The 17,291-nt window shown below is 38.2% G+C and overlaps 1 protein-coding gene across 4 annotated transcripts in view; it reads right to left on the bottom strand.

The window, feature by feature from the left end:
* Nucleotides 1-1,415: 1,415 nt before the first annotated feature.
* Nucleotides 1,416-17,291, bottom strand: part of DCC (DCC netrin 1 receptor) — a 1,223,099-nt gene continuing 1,207,223 nt past the window's right edge. For all 4 annotated transcript variants that reach the window (XM_037805818.1, XM_037805817.1, XM_037805816.1 and 1 more), the window contains exons 28-29: nucleotides 9,400-9,542; nucleotides 1,416-5,928 (exon numbers count right to left, since the gene is read on the bottom strand). In XM_037805818.1, coding sequence (XP_037661746.1) covers nucleotides 5,839-5,928; nucleotides 9,400-9,542 — 233 coding nt within the window. In that variant the 3' untranslated portion in view covers nucleotides 1,416-5,838. The remainder of the gene's footprint in view (nucleotides 5,929-9,399; nucleotides 9,543-17,291) is intronic.

A 17,291-nucleotide genomic window follows, 5' to 3' on the forward strand; every position in this document is an offset into this window, starting at 1 on the left:
CGGCTATATATTGTTCAACACATAGGTATGCTCGTGTTCTGCTGTTGGTGCATGAGAATGAAATATCTGTGTAGTGGAAGGAGTGTGTCACTTATTTGATGTTGAAATGGAAACAAAGATAGAAGGGTCTTGTCTTGGATTTAATCCCTGGAAGCAGACCCTGACATGAAGATTTATGTGAAATGATTTATTAGGAAGTTCTCCCAGGAAAAACCATTAGGGGAATGGGGGAAGAGGGATAGGGAAGGCAGGAGAGCCAAGCAGTATCTCAGGCTTCTTTGCAGAGTCTCTTTGGCTCAGTCCTGCAGGAGATCTAAGGAGATAGTTGGGTCACACCTCAGAGTTGGCTCAGTCAGGGGGCAAAAGTGTTGGAGTATTTATCAGTGATGGGTGAAAGACTGACCAGGCATTTCCAGCTTTCCCATGCTGCAGGCAAAGCAAGTACTGGCAGCCTGGGGCTCTGACACAAAGGTTTGGGACTGGAAGCATGTTGGGAGTGTGGATGAAAATAGTGTCAGCATCCAAGGTGATATGGCAGAGCACTGACAGTTTCTCCCCAGCTGTCAATAAAAGGTGATATGCAGCTGAAAGATCAGTCTAGGCACATAGTGACTGGGCCGGACACATGCAGAGCCAACCATTTAATACAAAGAACACAGAAAGCATTTTGTATCAAAACTTTATTTATTAAACAAAAAATGCACCATTGGAATAACATTTCTATAAAAAATGAATATGGGACTGTTCTACAGTGATTACAAAACCCCTTTTTCCTCATGTAGTAGTAGTATACAAGATCGTGTGTAGAAACAGCCATTTGTTTAAACTGTAAGCAAGTTTCCTTTCTCATAGAACAAGATTTTACACTTAAATATCGCAGTCACTAGTCTAATTTGGTTAACAATGCTAGAGTCTGACAATTTAAAGAAATTCTTTGTAGGCTCAAAATACCTTCTTTCGAAAGGTGTTTTGTAACAACAAAAAATTTCTTTCTCCACTAAGGCTAGTTAAAGCTGTAGTATACCCATTTCTACCAAATAAACTTATCGCTAGCACACTAACAGTTTGTTCCAATTGCAAAGCCCTTTGAGAGACTGAGTAGCATTGATTTGCAAAATGCAATCAGAATATTTTAGGTGTGGTGTTATCCTGTTTGAATGACCCTCAAAAGAGAGAAGGGGGTGGTGATGGAACTTGAAGGCTTTGCCTGGCCGTATCCTCATACTCAGCAATGGACAATCATTACCAAAGTGGTCCTTCTGAGATATGGAACACTGCAGCTTTAACAGCCGAATCTAGATTCCCAACCAGATCTCCCTTTTTATCATAAATTATCCAAAAAGAAGCCACTCTAAATAATAAATTAAATATTACTTATAAAAAGTACACCCCATACCCACCCACCCATCCCCAAACTGACAATTCACAAAGTTCAGAATTGTCAGGTTTGCCCTACAATAATAAAAAACAGCATTTCTCCTCCTCCCCAACATTCCTTTCCTGCATCTGAAAATACACGTTCAGCACACAGTGAGATCCCTTGGCCCATGCGTCTTTGTTTATGACATACTGTAGAGTTTTGCTGTTGCTCTCCAACCAACAGAAAATCATAGGATGACAATGTACAAAGGCTCTCTAGTGAGAGCAAGAGAACAAATCCTTCAGGGAGTGCAACTGGAAGTCCACCATGTGAATATTATCCAATGGCAGCAACAGAGCGCCCAGATCAGAATTGATATTCATTTGGGGAAATGGGCACGGTAGTTGGTCTCCTATACAACCTCATCAGGAAACACTCAGGCATTTCTTTCCAGAGTCAATATCTTTTAGAACAAGGTACTTGGATAGAAAATACGTGAGACATAACATGACTTTTTTTAATGGAATGGAATCTCTCTCATACGAAACAACTATTCTGATTTTGCAAAGTATCCAATTTAATTTAAAATAATGGAATCAAATGAAAAACTATTCCATACAATATTAAGCTCATTTATGAAAGTCACTAGAGAAATGTAAATTAGGAGTAAAATGTTGCTTTGAAAGTTACTGAAAAAAAAAATATGACTGCTGATGTGTGTGGCTGCTTCTGTGGTTCTAGAACGTTGTGGGCTCTATATTGTGTGTGTGGTTACGAACAGGCCAGGATACTCAGCTCTGGCCTTTGGGATGGACTGTGGTGGCATGAAATGAACTGGGTGAGGGCGGATAAAACTCTGCTCCTATTTGCCTTTCTTTCAATGACTATAAGTGGACATTCCAAAACTACAGAAAGTGTGTGAGTCTGGGATACAATTTGATCTAAAATGGCGAGGTGATCTCTTGAGAGGAAACTTTCTTGTGTTGGCATCCCAATCTAGCTGCCACATCTGGAATGCTCTTATTAAATTTGGAGACAACCTTAGGATGCTCATTTAAACAAAGCCAAGGGAAGTGTCAAAAAGGTTGATAAGAATCTGCAACCTACTTTCAAACATGGACTGTGACGGTTTCCAGGAAGATCTACACTTAGAGATTCTTTATTGGAAAAGCCAATGAGTGCCAGACTTCACAGTTGCAGCATTTTACCTGGACCGTCATGCTAACGTTGGGTGGCTCTCCTTTTGCAGCTGCTGCCAAGGAAGGAGATGGAGCAAGTGTCTCATTTTGAACAATCCTTAGTTTGAAAAGACTAATTAATGTTATATCCAACCCTAACAGGAAACCTTAAAGTCACCTCTTTTATCATTGACTTGATGAATTTTCTTCAGATTTTTCAATTGATTGTGCATTTTATAATATTCAAATGCAAAGTTCCATTATTTAAATATTCCAGAAGCTTATGGCTCTGCTATATGAAGATATTGCTATGGCTGGATTCTTATTGAATGTGAATTACTAAGAAATATTTAACTTTTGGCTATAGCATCATCCAAATAGCCTTTACAGATTTTGAGATATGTACATTTTTATGTGCTTAACAAACACAGACCTTTCCAAAGGAAAGAGAATAGCTTTCTTACCAGGATAAAATATAGCATAAAAATATCAAACTTTTTAAGAGGAAGGTCTTGCTCGACAGTTTGGCCATGCTGCAGGGAAGGTCTGAACTGGCCCTGCCCAGTTTTGTTTTCTCCTTTTTTGGGGAGAAATGAGTCCTGGTGGCAGAGTTCTTGGCTGGCTGGCAAGCATCACGCTTCAGGAAGCAGAGAGATTTATGAGCTTAAAAGCCCTGCATGCCAGGAGCAGGACTCAGAGTACAAGCAAATCCGAGCATCACTCAGTATTCACAGGTTACTTCTTTTCAAGAGGGCAGGAAACCAGGAAATTAAGAAGTTACCTGAAAACTTGAGCAGTCACTTGAACACATATATGAACCCTTTGCAGGGTTGTGGAGCAGAGTTGTAAAGAAGTTGTGGTGAAAATATGTTGCATATTGAAATCAGCAGATAAATCACACTAGAGCCTCTTGACATTATTTAAATGGATTCTACTGTATTATTTAAGGCATGGAACTAAGACTTATTAGCATTGCCAATTACTGAAATAAACCATTATTCTTGTTTAATGAAGAAAGTTTCAAGAACATGAAGCAGAAATATACCTCCCCCTTAAAAAAAAATGTATATTTTCAAATTATGTTTAAAATGTGGTCCAAAGGTCATTGACCTTGACTTAAGGGGTCCAGAATTTTGTGAAAATGTTAGTTCTGTCGATTGTCCAGCTATATTCTCCAGAATGACGGCAAGCCTCAATTCCTGAAGTCTGAGATTTGCAACTCATTCCAAACAGCACTGAGGGTGACTCTCAATGAGTGCAGAAGGCTTTTAAATATTATTCCTCTTTTGTGAGTATCAGAAAGGGGAAGCCATTCTGCGGCCTCATGAACTTTATGCTAGCCTAAGAACATTTTCTGTTTTGAAGGAGTGAATTGTTTCTGCAGGATTCCATATTATGTTCAGAAATGCCTGATTCCAGGGTCATTGGAGAGCTGTCTACCTAAGTGCCCAGTGGTTGACCAAGAATAAACTGCGCCATGAGATAATATCACACAGTTCCAGGACTTCCAGAGAATCTTAGTAAACTGAACAAGCACTCTTGTTGAAGGGACGATTTCACAAACGGACCGGACTTTCTAATGAACCATTTGAACAAGCCCTCTCTTTGACATCAGACTTCCTTCCCGACATAAAACTGTAAAAAAATAATCTGAATTATTATTTCTGTTACAGTGCCATTTTGTTCAAAATATTTCATTCAGGGATTCAAATATAATTACCCACCTAATAAAAGGAGCTATTAGGTTGTAAAGATCCTATCCCTTTCATGCTCTTTTAAAATTATGACCTACTCAAGCTTGAAATCAAAGGCAGAGCTGAAAGGAATAATTCAGCTGAAACTCTCTTACTGAGTTTTCAAGTCACCTAACTGATAAATATGCAAACTAGCTCCCTTTTGGCATTTCAGCTGCATAAACAGGGATTAACTCCAAATACAGCTGAGAATTCGGAAACTAAAAGGGTGCACACAAAATGTTCTTAATTTCAGCTTGTTCCAAGCTGTAGATTAACATGGCAATAGAAGTTTAAAATTCTAGCCCCCAATGAAGACACTGCTTTGAAAAGTATCTGCTGGATGTATGACGTGTCAGGGTGACCAGTGAGGCCCTTGTCTCTGCTCCTCCCCGACCCTGGGACAGGCGTGTGGCAGCAGATTTCCTCAGCAGCAGGGTGTTGTGGTTGCCACTTGCCAACGCTGCCCGGTCTAAGTTAGGGAGGAGGACCCTGATGGGGGAAGTGGCATCACTAGAAGAAGGTACTGTTGCAGACTGCCTTCTGTTTTCATTCCCTTGCTGGGGCCTGCTCTCGGAGTGTCTGCCATTTCCACCAAGGGTTACCGAGGCCACTGGCCTGGAGGCCATGGGAAGTGTGCAGTTGGCCACCTCCCCCAAGGCTGGTGCCCGGGAGAACTCAGGGAAGGAGGGGGCGTTGCTCTCCCTGCCAGGCTCCTGGGGAAGATGGCCTTGGTGAAGCTTTGAAATGTCATCACAGTGTGGAATGGCACAAAAGCCACCGAAATTGAAAAGTGTTCTTTTACAAGCTTAAGCACATAATTACCGTGTGTCTGAGAAGATGGCATATTGTATCCTCTTTCCGGAAATGTACTGCTGCTGGCAGGATGCCACTAGTTGCAGATTTTTATGTTCCTGTTTTCCAGACATAAATGTTAACCAAGGGTGGATTTGCAAGTGCTTGCTAAAATGGGTTTTACAGCTACTTGCTATATTCACCACTTGGGCAAGATGAATGATTTACAAAACATAGACCCTCCTGCCTTTTGTATGTTTATTTACTTTTTGTGCTGTCAGAAAAACATCCAATCCTTTGGTGCTATGTAGTGAGAGGATTACTGTGGGTGCTTTGTACTTTAAAGTAGAAAACAAAATAGTGAGCTTGCTGATTTACCATGGTACACAGGCTTAAGTAATGCACTTTCATTTTGTAAGACTAGCCCTACACATAAAGAAACAACAGGCCTTGATGAAGAAAACATAGGCATTGGTTATGACAGTTGTCACTGCAGTGACAAAGACCCGGGACTATTCTAGCAGCTTCAGCTTTGACAGTGCAGTGAGGATGCATCTTTGTTTTTGTTTAGGGACCCCATAGTCATCATTTTCTAATTCCTGATGCCAGTGAAAGATTATTCCTTCTGAACTACTTCAGGATCATCCTCACAGTGGTCCTCGTGGTTGGCCTGTATACTGGTTAGTGTTCTTGGACACAGGTGTGCTGTTTATGGGTAATTGGTAGGCTGCAGAGTTCCCGGAGAATCACTTCACCCATTCGGTAATTCGGGTTAAAAGGCCGAGCCTGTGATGGCATTAAGTTGCTTCATTAGCCCTTCTAAACTTGCCATTTGTTCACTCAAATCGTCCTGTTCATACACCTGTGGAGAGAAGAGAGGAAGGGTGAGTACAGGTGAATGGCGATACATTCCTTTATGAAGGCAGGAGCCATGTCTAGCTGGTCCACCCTGTCTGTATTCCCAAACCTCACACAGTGGCCGGGCCAGGGCTGTCCTCAGACTATGTCTGTGGAATGAAGATGCTGATAATAAAAGACGTGGTGATGAAAGATTGTTTGCTGTTTCACAAACTTCATTCCTGAAATCAGGAAAGAGCTTTAGAGTCAGAAAGGTCTCGTTTCAAATCAAGTTCTGCCAATCACTAGCTCTGCAGTCTTGGATGAGGTTCTGAACCTCCCTGATGTATGGTTTCCTCATCTGTAATAGGATGACTATGGTATACATTTCAGAGGATATTCTGAGCTTCCTGTGACAGGTTGAATGCCTGTCCCAATGTCAGGCACCTGGTGCACATTTGATATTTTAGCTACTTTTTCTTTCAATAGATAATCCCTTAGTATCTGAGCAGAATTCACATCACCAGACTCGCCTGGAACACGACATAGGTGCCTTTTTGCACAGGAGCTTGATGTGCTTCACCTTGATCAATGAGAGGTGGGGGCTTATGGGTTGTTTGTGTGCAGACCCAAAATTCACTCCCCAAACCAGAGTCGGCTGGTTGCATAGATGTGAAGGGAACCTTGTGGTATGTGAATGGTACATAAAATGAAGAGGCTGAACTGCAAGTATCTTAGCACACTCTCTGTAACTCTTGCTCACTGTGAGTTACGGGTGTCATGTCATCAGTAAGGAGTCCTGGATTATCCATTAGCTCAGATTCCCAGGTGACAGGGTAACACATTCTGATCTGGTAGATACAGAAAATATAGAAATAGAGAGAAATGTAGAACTCTGTTTTTCAAAAAGCTTTCCAGGTAACTTCAGTGATCAGCCATTTAGGGAGACACGGCAGAAGAGCACAGAGGCTGTGGTGTTGATCTAAATCCCAGTTCTTTTATAAACTTGTGCTTTTGAACCAATCTCCTTTGTCAGATAGGAATAGCAGTTGGGTTAGTGGGAGTATTCAACAAGTCAGTGCCTGCTGGTGGTAAGTGCTCAGGAAATGTTAGTCTCCTTTTTTTCCTTTCTTGACATGCCTTTATTTTAACTAATACAGACATTATTATTCTTGGCTAGCCCATTCAATTGATTAAATTATTGAATCAATGAGGTCTGAGCCATGATTTCTAGCTCCCATGTAGGCCAGGAAGCATTGCTCTGAACCATGGCCACAGACATACATTTAGTCCTGCCAAATAAATACTCTTCATCCCAAGAGAGCACTGATGGAGACTGCATGGAGGATCAGTACAAAGCCTCTCTAGCCACTGAAGACACAGCTCAAAATGTGTTATTAAACGTGTTGGAAACAGTACTATCTTATAAGAATCTTGGCTTCTTTCAGCAAGATTTGGTCACACACTACATAATCTTTAAGGCTTAATGGGGATTGAAAAGAAGCTAATAAGGCTGGTATATATGTGAGGAGAGAGGTTGAAATAAGGTAATTACTTGGTAACTCATTTTCCAAAATGCTGTTTTAGTAACCTGGGTTGATTTTTCTTGCATTATCTGGATCTGCATTGCCCAGTACATTAACCACTAGCCACAAGTGACTGTTGGGTTCTTGAAATATGGCTAATCCTAACTAACATAAGTCGTATGTATAAGACACACATTGGATTTTGAAGAGCTAGTGCAAAAAAAAAAGAATATAAAATATTAACAATTTTTATATTAATTGCATGTTTAAATATTTTGGATACATTGGGTTAGATGAAAGATGCTATTAAAATTAATTTCAACTTTTTATTTTTACCTCTTTTAATGGGGCTACTAGAAAATTTTAAAGTGGCTTGTATTACATTACTACAGGGTAATGCTGATCCAGATTATTAGCCCCAATTATTTCCTTTCATGTATATTTCTTATGGCTCTTAATACCATATCTCTTAGCTGTCACTCTTTAGAGTCAAACTTAAATATAAAATAGTGCCACCTGCTATGATTGCTCATGAATTTGTCCTGATTTGAGATATGGCCAAAAACTTTGGGTTAAACAAATATTGCAGTGAACACTTATATTCTGACAAAATATTGCATTATAATAATTTTTAAGTATATAGAAAAGCACATGAAGTATATAACATCCTTCTGCCCAACATAAACACACATATATGTAGACAGATTCCTTGGTTTCTATGTTGTTAAAAAGTTTTATTGTTTATAGTATTGAAAACAAAATCATTTATTGTCCTTCATTCAAATATGATGATCCTTTCTTTTAACAACAACCAGATTTCAAAAGAAAATATAATTTTATGAGAGAAAACTGGCTGGTGGTTGCATGACTCATATCCTTGATATTGTTATAGTATTCTATATCAAGATATTATTTGCACACTTTGCAGAAGTCTCCATCTGTGCATGCAGAAAACAGAAGCTGCTAGAAAGTGTGGCTAATATATTTGATTTCATAATATATGGTTGAAAAAGATCCAAATGTAATAACAAAATAATAGAATTTTAATCTACTCTTTTCATCTTATTTTTGCGTCCAGTCCCCTGATTATTCAGGGTATCTGATCTTTTGGTTCCTTAGCCTTCTTTAAAAAGGTTTTGTCTTGAATTATATTCAGAGGCACTTTAAAGTTTTCTGAATAGCTGCCCTTAGGCAAAATCCTTTGAACTGCCTTTATAATGCACTTTTGGGAATAATATATTTTCTTTAATGTAAAAAATTTTTTCCCTTCTCTATTGACTTTTCCTTACGAGTTTTTTAATTTGATCACTTTTTTAGTTTCTTCCATTAGGAAATAAGTTTTTCTCTCAGAAAATAATTATACTTTCTTCTTGTTTTCTAAATACACCAATTCTTTCTTTCTCCTTCTTCCTTTATCTCTTCGTTTTGTATTTTCTTCTTCTCCATCTTATATTTCTAGGCTTGTTTTATGATTTCAAAAGTAACATGTATGATAACTATTCAGAAAACACCTCAGAGTATGGCCTTTTGTAACTATTTTTTTAATTTAAAGAATAATTCTATAGTCTTTTTTCCAGGTGTGCCGAGAAGTTTCATCCTACTGAAAGGAAATATTTGCGTATATGGGTAATGATGTGAGCAGTGTAGACCCCATGGGGTTATAGAGTCATAGCAAACAATAAAATTTGACATTTGGCATCCCATAGCATTGTGTTAAAGGATAGCTAAAAGCCACATATTCTACAGCTATCTGCTTACGTCTCTAATACTACCTTCAAGTACCCAATGTATTTTTCCTTGAATTACATCCATTATATAAGTTTCCTCTTAAAAGTATTTTTTTTTTTTTTTTTTCTCCTCATATTTAAGTGTAGAGAACAAGAATGAGAACGACAATGGCCTGGGGAGGACCGAGGGTGCTGGCTGGCTGAGGCTGTCCCATACACCGCCGGTCAGTGCTTCACTCTTACATTGGCTGGGTCCTCTGCTGGCTTGTGGCTCTCCTCAGACACTTCGGGGGCCGTTGGCACAGACACGGGAAGCAAAGGGGATCTCGCCTTTCCAGCCAACCCCAGCGAGGCTGTTTTCACGTGAGTCTTGGGAAGAGTAGGCCCTGAAATTGAAAACACACAGAGAGAAAAAGTCATGTATAAAACATTCTGGGTAATAATCTCATAAGCATGTAAGACAAATCCAGTGGTTCAGCATTGATTTTAGGTTCTTGTTCATTCTGTAATAACAGAGATGAATTGTGACAAATGGACTCATTTTATTTCTACTGACTAGCAGACAAATTCGGATTAGGCCTCTCCAGATGAAGATTCTCTAGTCATATGTAATTTCAACTGGATTCCAAACAACACTTGGAAAGGCTGCCTGGGAGCTCTAGATAATTCATCATGCCCTATAAACTGTCAAGTGAGCTCAATTGGTGCCAGTGTCAGCTTTGGGCCAGAAAGCACTGTGCTAAACCACCTAAATAAGCTCTAAATTGGTTACCAGAACCAGGTAAGTTTTGTGGAGTTAGAAGAGATGGCCGCTTTAGTCTACAAACGGGTATTAGATGTTACAGTAAAGCAAACTCCTTGATGGCTAACCTGATAGAATCTCGTTACTGATTCTCTTTTGGAGAAAAAGAAATAATATAATCCAGTCCTGATAAGTATTGCTTCTGTCGATAAAACACATTCTAACGCTCATGAAAATCTTTTAAGGAACTGCTGAGATTCTTCTAGATGACATATCTGTCTGCTGTGGCTAACAATGGCTGATTTTTCTTTTCAGGTATGAAATTTGCCTTATAAATCCTGTTTAGTTTATAGCAATGATATAACTTTGTCCCTATAGCCTAAAATAAAAATTTTATGAAGACTTACCAAATCAGATAATACACCTCACATATCTAAGAAGTTTTGTCATTCTCAGTGTTGTAACTAAGTCCCCAGTATAGAAGAGATTGAAATAAGCTACAAAAGGAAGTTTACTTCAGTCCTCTTCAGTATTTACTGATCACATTTTAATTCTAATGGTCCTAAAGGGGTAATATATTTTGAGAAAAAAAAAAAAAGGTTGCTTTGACAATACTTTGGAAAATATAATTCTAGTTAATAAAACTCAAAGATGCTATCTACAATTAGAGAGATGGGGGGGCATTTATTTACTGGGAAAGACATATAAATTATATAATATGCCAGCAATTGTTAGATGCTAAGTTCTAGCATAAGCACCATTTCTCACACCATGGCTTAACAAGTAATTCCTTCATATTTATATCCTTCCATTCTTTCCTGAAGCTTCTGGGATCAAAAGTCTATAGAGAGTGATCTTAGGTTTTTGGTAGCTCAGATGAGCCGTTTATTTTTCTTTGGGTAGAAGATAAAGGAAATAATGTTTACTGAGTGCCTACAAAGTGCCCAGATCTATGATAGGTACTTTATGTTCATTTTAGGCAAAAGAGCAGGCAGGAAGAATTTGGGATTTGTAGTCAGGCCAATCAATCTGCATTCAGAGCCTAGGAGCTCAGGTATATACTAGTTGCGCAATCTCTTGGCTAACTAACTTGATTTGCATTGGGCTTTTTCTTCATTTGTAAAATGGGGGTGATGATAATTTATGAGGATTAAATAAGACTATGTATTTAAAGTGCCTGTTCAAAACTTGTTGAAAGAGAGGTAGCTGTTAAAGTAGTTAATTACCAGAACAATCTTTTAAGTATCATCATTCCCACTTCAATCCAGTAAGCAAATTAAGGTTTTATCATTAATAAATACATGGGTCTAGCCCATTGAACTGAAATGAGTTTTTTTAAAGAAGCAATGCAAAAGAATCTGACATCTAGTTAAAAAGACTGTAAGTAACTTGAAGGTAGAAACTATTTATTGTTTCTTATAATTAACTTTTTATTTAAAGGGAAACAAAAAACTCTAATAAATTCCAACATTGACTTACACTGTTTTTTATTGCAATTCATAAAATTTGGCATAATTCTGTTTCATGAACTTGTAGTTCTTATACTATGCTATAAAACTACTACATTTAAAATTAAATAGAAAAGCTTTATAAACTAGAACAATTTGAATTAGCATCATTAATTTAATGTGATGGATGAGGATGTTGGGTTGAAACAAATAACCATGTAAATTTAGTACTTCCTGCTCTACCATAGTCATTTCTGGTTTGTCATGTCTGCTGTTTCTACCACCAATTTTCTCCAGTTGAATGACATGCAAACCTTCATTCTCTCACAGCCCCGCAATGTCAGCTGGTCCTCACTGTGTGTGAACAAACTATTAAGTCTACCTCCATCCTTTTCTCTTTGGCCTCTGACTATAAATACAGGATTCCCAGTGCCAACTCAGTTGTAAACCTAAATACAAAAGCAGGCACTAAAAGCCCTGGCAGTGCAATGCTATAAATAAAATGGCCCTCCCGAAGCTCCAGCATGCAGAATTCACTTAATGTTTTAGCTTATTTTTTTAGGTTAAGGCATGGAGTTTAAAATAGAATTCTCACAGAATTCTCTGGTGAACCTTGAGAAATTATCTATTGTGCCTCTGACTTTGAGTATGTTGCCTGAATTATGTCTGTATTCCTTTCTAGAACGCTCACAATGTCTGTGTAAACCGAAGTTTTCTGTTCCTCTTGGCACCTTCCATGAATCACCTCTTATCCTCCTCTGTGTTTAATAGAGCAGCTGCATTTTAACAACTAACTCTGTATATATCTTTTTTTTCCTTTTTGCTACAATTTTGATGTAGGCTCCCTTGATAAAATCTTTTTTTTTCAATTTTTTCAATCTTTTTTTTAATTAAATAATGAAACTACTTCTGAAAATTTTACCATTTAAGCCTAGACACATGCAATGTGTGTTTAACACGTTACAAATCCTTTTTTTTTTTTTTTTTTACTTTTTATTTTGAAATAAATTCAAACTTACAGGACAGTTGCAAAAACAATACAAACCCCTACACAGAACTCCAGCATACCCCCCCCCCAGATACCCAGATCCACCAACTCTAACAGTCTGTCACTTCACCATTTCTTCCTTTCCCTCCCTCCCTATCATCCATCATCTGTTGCTCTGTCTCCTGAACATATGAGCGCAAGCTGTACACATCCTTGAACAAATAATATAATTCACACATACATTTCCTATGAACAAGAATATTCATTTATGCAGTCACCTTAAGTGTAGTTAAGCTCAAGAAATTTAACATTGATATCAAGCTTACATTCTATATTTCATTTTTTTCCTATGTCCCAATTGTGTCCTTTTGAGCCTTTTCTCTTCCATTCCCAGATCCCATCCAGGATCGTCTTTGGCATTTAATTGTCACTATCTCTCCAGACTTTTTTTTTTTTTCAATTGTGGAAACATATATACAGCATAAATCCTCCCATTCCAGCCCCACCCCCAAGCATTCCATTAGTGGGATTAATCACATTCACAATGTTGCGATGCTATCACCTTCCCACCATCCATTACTAGAAATGTCCCTTCACCCCCAACAGAAACCCTACACTCATTTAACTACCCATTGCCCCTTCCGCCACTTCTCGTAACCCATACTCTTCATCTCTATGATCATATTCTCTGATACTTTCTTTGTGTTTACCATGGGGCTTAAATTTAACATCCTAAATCTATAACAATTTTTTTTCTTTGATCCCAACTTAACTTCAATTGGACACATAAACTATGTTGCTATACTTCTCCATTCCCCCACCTTTATGTAGTTCTTGTCAAAAATTACATATTTTACATTGAGTCCAAAGCTGCTGATTTATCATTACCCTTTATGTATTTTTAGCTCCTGTAGGCAGTAAATAGTGGAGTTACAAATCAAAAATACAGTAGTATTGGTATTTATATTTACCATGTGATCTTTACTGGAAATCTTTATTTCTTCATGTGGTTTCAGTCAATTGTTTAGTGTCCGTTCCTTTCAACCAATCTGCACGATTCCCTTTAGTATTTCTTATAGGACTGATCTACTGGTGATGAAGTCCCTCTGCTTTTGATTATCTGGGAAAGTTTTCATCTCCCCCTCAGCAAATCCATTCATTTTAACATAGGTATCGATGAGAAAAACTGAATGGCCTGGATACAGGTTATTATGAAGGAAATTCAAGCAGGCCCACTGCTTGTTTTGTACTAGGATATGTATGAGTATAGATAGTCTTCTAAAATTTACTAGAATGTTCTATACAATTGCCTAATATTTATTTCCTATACAAATGTTTTTGGTAGTTTTGCACATAGAGAAACTAAAATCTTAGGCATGGCCTACAGTTCTCACTGTAAAAATATATTTTAATGGCATATTTTCTGCCTAGGATCCTAAGCACTTGGGTAGATCTGCATTGTAGATACTACATCTGCCACACTCATATTATTGTAATATTATTGCAATAATACTCAAGTGTGCCTAAAGAGTACCAGAACTTAATCCCATTTGAAAGGAGATCATTATAACAATTGATTTTCTCTAGTGTCGCAGTAGTTATACATACTGAGTATTGAACAAGACAAATTGAGGACACTGTCCCAGCTCGAAGACCAACCACACCGAGTGTTGAAACCACATGTGACTGCCTTATTCTCAAGTAATATTCACAGAATCACAGTTACTCGGAAGGCGGGAACCTTGAGGGCTGCTGGAGCTTATCCAGAGACTTTCCCTTTTAATTACTGAACAGAACACTGAGGTCCTTAGAGATCATGAGATCAAAGTTGAATTAACTTCTATAAATTCCAGTATGGGTGAAGAATTTGAACAGTTATCCTAGAACTCATTATTAGCAGGATTTGACAGGCATACTATATGGCCTTAAATATTCGTTTTTTCTAAATATTCTTTCTTTCCTTTTTCTGAGAGAGATGTTAAGGAAAGTTCTAGGAGGGAAATTTCCTAGGAAAGATTTACCAATAGGTAATTAGGCAATTTTGGTCTCAAATTTGCCCTTCAGTAAAAGGGAACAAATGTTTTAAAATAAAGATTTCCATGAAAACATCCCATGTTAGAAAGCTGACACTCAACTCCATTTCCCATGCAGTATTTGTATTTGTGGAGATTCAGCATTTTCTACTTTGCCCATCAAATGTCTTACACCTGGATGCTGGTGAGTCCTGAGGCCCTGCAAGCTCACCGAGCTGTGTTTCTTCCTTCAGCTGTGTACTCATAGCTCACTATGTGTAACTGGCTTCTCTCTTGACTTTCTAGTCTGCATCCACACTCTTCCAGAGAGCCACGAAGTATGCCCTTTGTCCCTCACCTCTTGTCTGAGACGTTGCCAGCCACCTTCTCAAAAGTCTAAGCTCTGAATTCATCTTTTACACCATTCACACCAGCAAACATCTTTATATAAAATAATCAGTCTCCGCAATGGACTGTGTTCAAGTGAGAAAGCAGTGTAGCCACCTGGCATTTGGATTCGTGAGCGGCATCTGGGAACTGGGTCTGATGTGAAGAGGTCATTGAGAAACATCTTGCTGCCTCTCATCTGGTGCCAGATTGCTACTGTGGGGAGACTTTAGCTTGAGCCCATCCCTCCAGATTTAACCTTCTTGAATTTCATTTGCAGATAGGGTTAAACCTGGCTTCGTCACCCTTCCTCAGATACTATTTGGCTTTTCCATACTGCCACTAGAAACCAACTTAAGAGCCATCTTTGTTCTGGCAACCCTAGCACCACCTATTTTTGGTGGGCCTCTTCCAATGATGGGCTGCCACCAAAGTCATGGTAGGCTTAGCTGTGTCCTGTGGTGTTTTGACACCTGGAGGAAAGCCACAGTCCTACCCTCCTTCAGAACTAATGTAAACATTTGCAATTAGGAAACTCCTGTTCTTCAACGTCAAGAAATGACAGAATTTTTGACAGCTTTTCTTATTAGGAATTAGCCCACTGAGAAGGCTTCATAGTTACTTCTTTGCTTTAGAGAACTGTACTTATGTTGATAATTGGTCAAAACTTGTATGAGTTTTTATCAGAGCAAAAGAAAAGCAGAAATTAAAATAATCCCTCTCATAGCTAACTTAATATAATCTTAGCTTGCTAGTCAAGATCTTCTGTGATCCCTTTCCAATAGGAGGAATGGCTTTCAGAATATGATCAAGAAAACGCATATCATTTTGAGAGAGGGAAGTGTGCAAACCTGGAAGTTGCAGCAAGAGAGAAGATAGCCAACAGTGGGGCTCTGAGAAATTAAAAAATTTCACTTTCTTTGCAGACATGCCTTGAGGAATGACAGGTTCCCAATCCCGACAACTAATGATATTCATGACAAAAAAGATTGCTGTCATGTATTAACTGTATCAAAAATCATGTATTTTCTACTCTTTTCCCATTATAGGAAAATGTGTATGATCTGCATAATGAACTCTAAGCACACTCACAAATGCAATCCAAATATTGGAGAAGAGTCCTAGCCTGGGACTTAGGAGATGCAGTCTTATTTAGTTTTGTGACCTTGACCCAATAGCCTAATTTCTTTGGGTCTTGGTTTATTTATTTCATAGGGGTTAAAAAAAAATAATCTTTAAGTTTTCTCTTAGCCTTACACTTCGTACAAGGAAGGTGAATACAGCTCTTCTACCTATACTTGACTTTGCATTTGAGATTCTTTCCTTAAGATTTAGAAAGCATTAGTTAACTGACTGGTAAAACATGAAACTAAATAAATCACCAGCAAGTGAATACTTAACTCATAAATTATAATAATTGGGTTTTTAAACAGTAGCTTTCTAGGAGAAAAATGTATTTTTATTTTATCTTAAAATTATTAATGAAAATCCATTGCAACAGTTAAGATTTTTTTTTTTCAAACCAACCACAGAGTTTAACTAAAATTAAGCCATATTAAATTACTAGGAGTTTAAACAATCCATGATTTATTGAAAAATTTAAATTTATAAATGCTCAATCTGAAACCAATGTGGAATTCACCCTACCCAGGGTGCACGTTGGAGAAGTGTCTCAGACGACCCTTAGGCAGAAAAGCTGATGTTGATGTGCTAAATACACAACTAATTAAGTGAGCATCACTTTGGTTTTAATGTTACTCTTCTCAGCAGGACCCAGTAAGGGGAAGAAATCAAAATGATGCTGGTGCTTGAGATGGGCCAGCAGCTTGCATCAGGTATAGATGAGCAGACTCAGCAGGAATTTTCTGTATGAAGCTTTATGCTCACAGTGTAGTTATTAAACATTTCATTTGCTCATTAGGTACATGATCTATGACTGCCAGGTGCAGACTCCTGCTAGCATCTCCCCACAGAAGGTTCTCCCAAGTAAAACTATCTTTGGGGAGAAAAGTGAGATGACTGCAGCAGGAGTGGAGCATACAGATTCACCTTAGATCAATCAGAGCCCAGTGTGTAAGCTTTATTTTGGCTTCAATAACTTTCACATCCCCATTCTCCATTCTTATACCCTTAAGAATAATGTTTAAATGGGTGGATGGGTGGTTGTGAAGGGGCTGAGGTTCTTCTCTTCCCTTTGTCTCTGACTCACTGTGATGTCAGACAAATGAAAAAGGCTCTGTAGGTCTAGTTTCCACATGAACCATAATATTAATCTAACATGTATTTATTATTCGATAACTACCCTATGTTCAGGTTGCCCAGCAGTTTTTGGAAGTCTCACAGTCATTTACACTTCTTACATGTAAGGAGCTTTGAGGCCGTAGGAGAAATAAGAGGTATGCATATGGAAAACTTCCTGTAGTATTCTCTATCTTTTCATGTTCACAGAATATTGAACAAAAAGTGAGTAGCTGCATTTCCCTAAACCACCATTTGGGATGGTGGTAAAGGGTGATGAAGGACAAGCAGAAGAAAGAATAGGAGTAAATCACATTCCT

The sequence above is a fragment of the Choloepus didactylus genome, chromosome 16 (assembly GCF_015220235.1).
Source record: "Choloepus didactylus isolate mChoDid1 chromosome 16, mChoDid1.pri, whole genome shotgun sequence".
NCBI classification, from domain to species: Eukaryota; Metazoa; Chordata; class Mammalia; order Pilosa; family Megalonychidae; genus Choloepus; species Choloepus didactylus.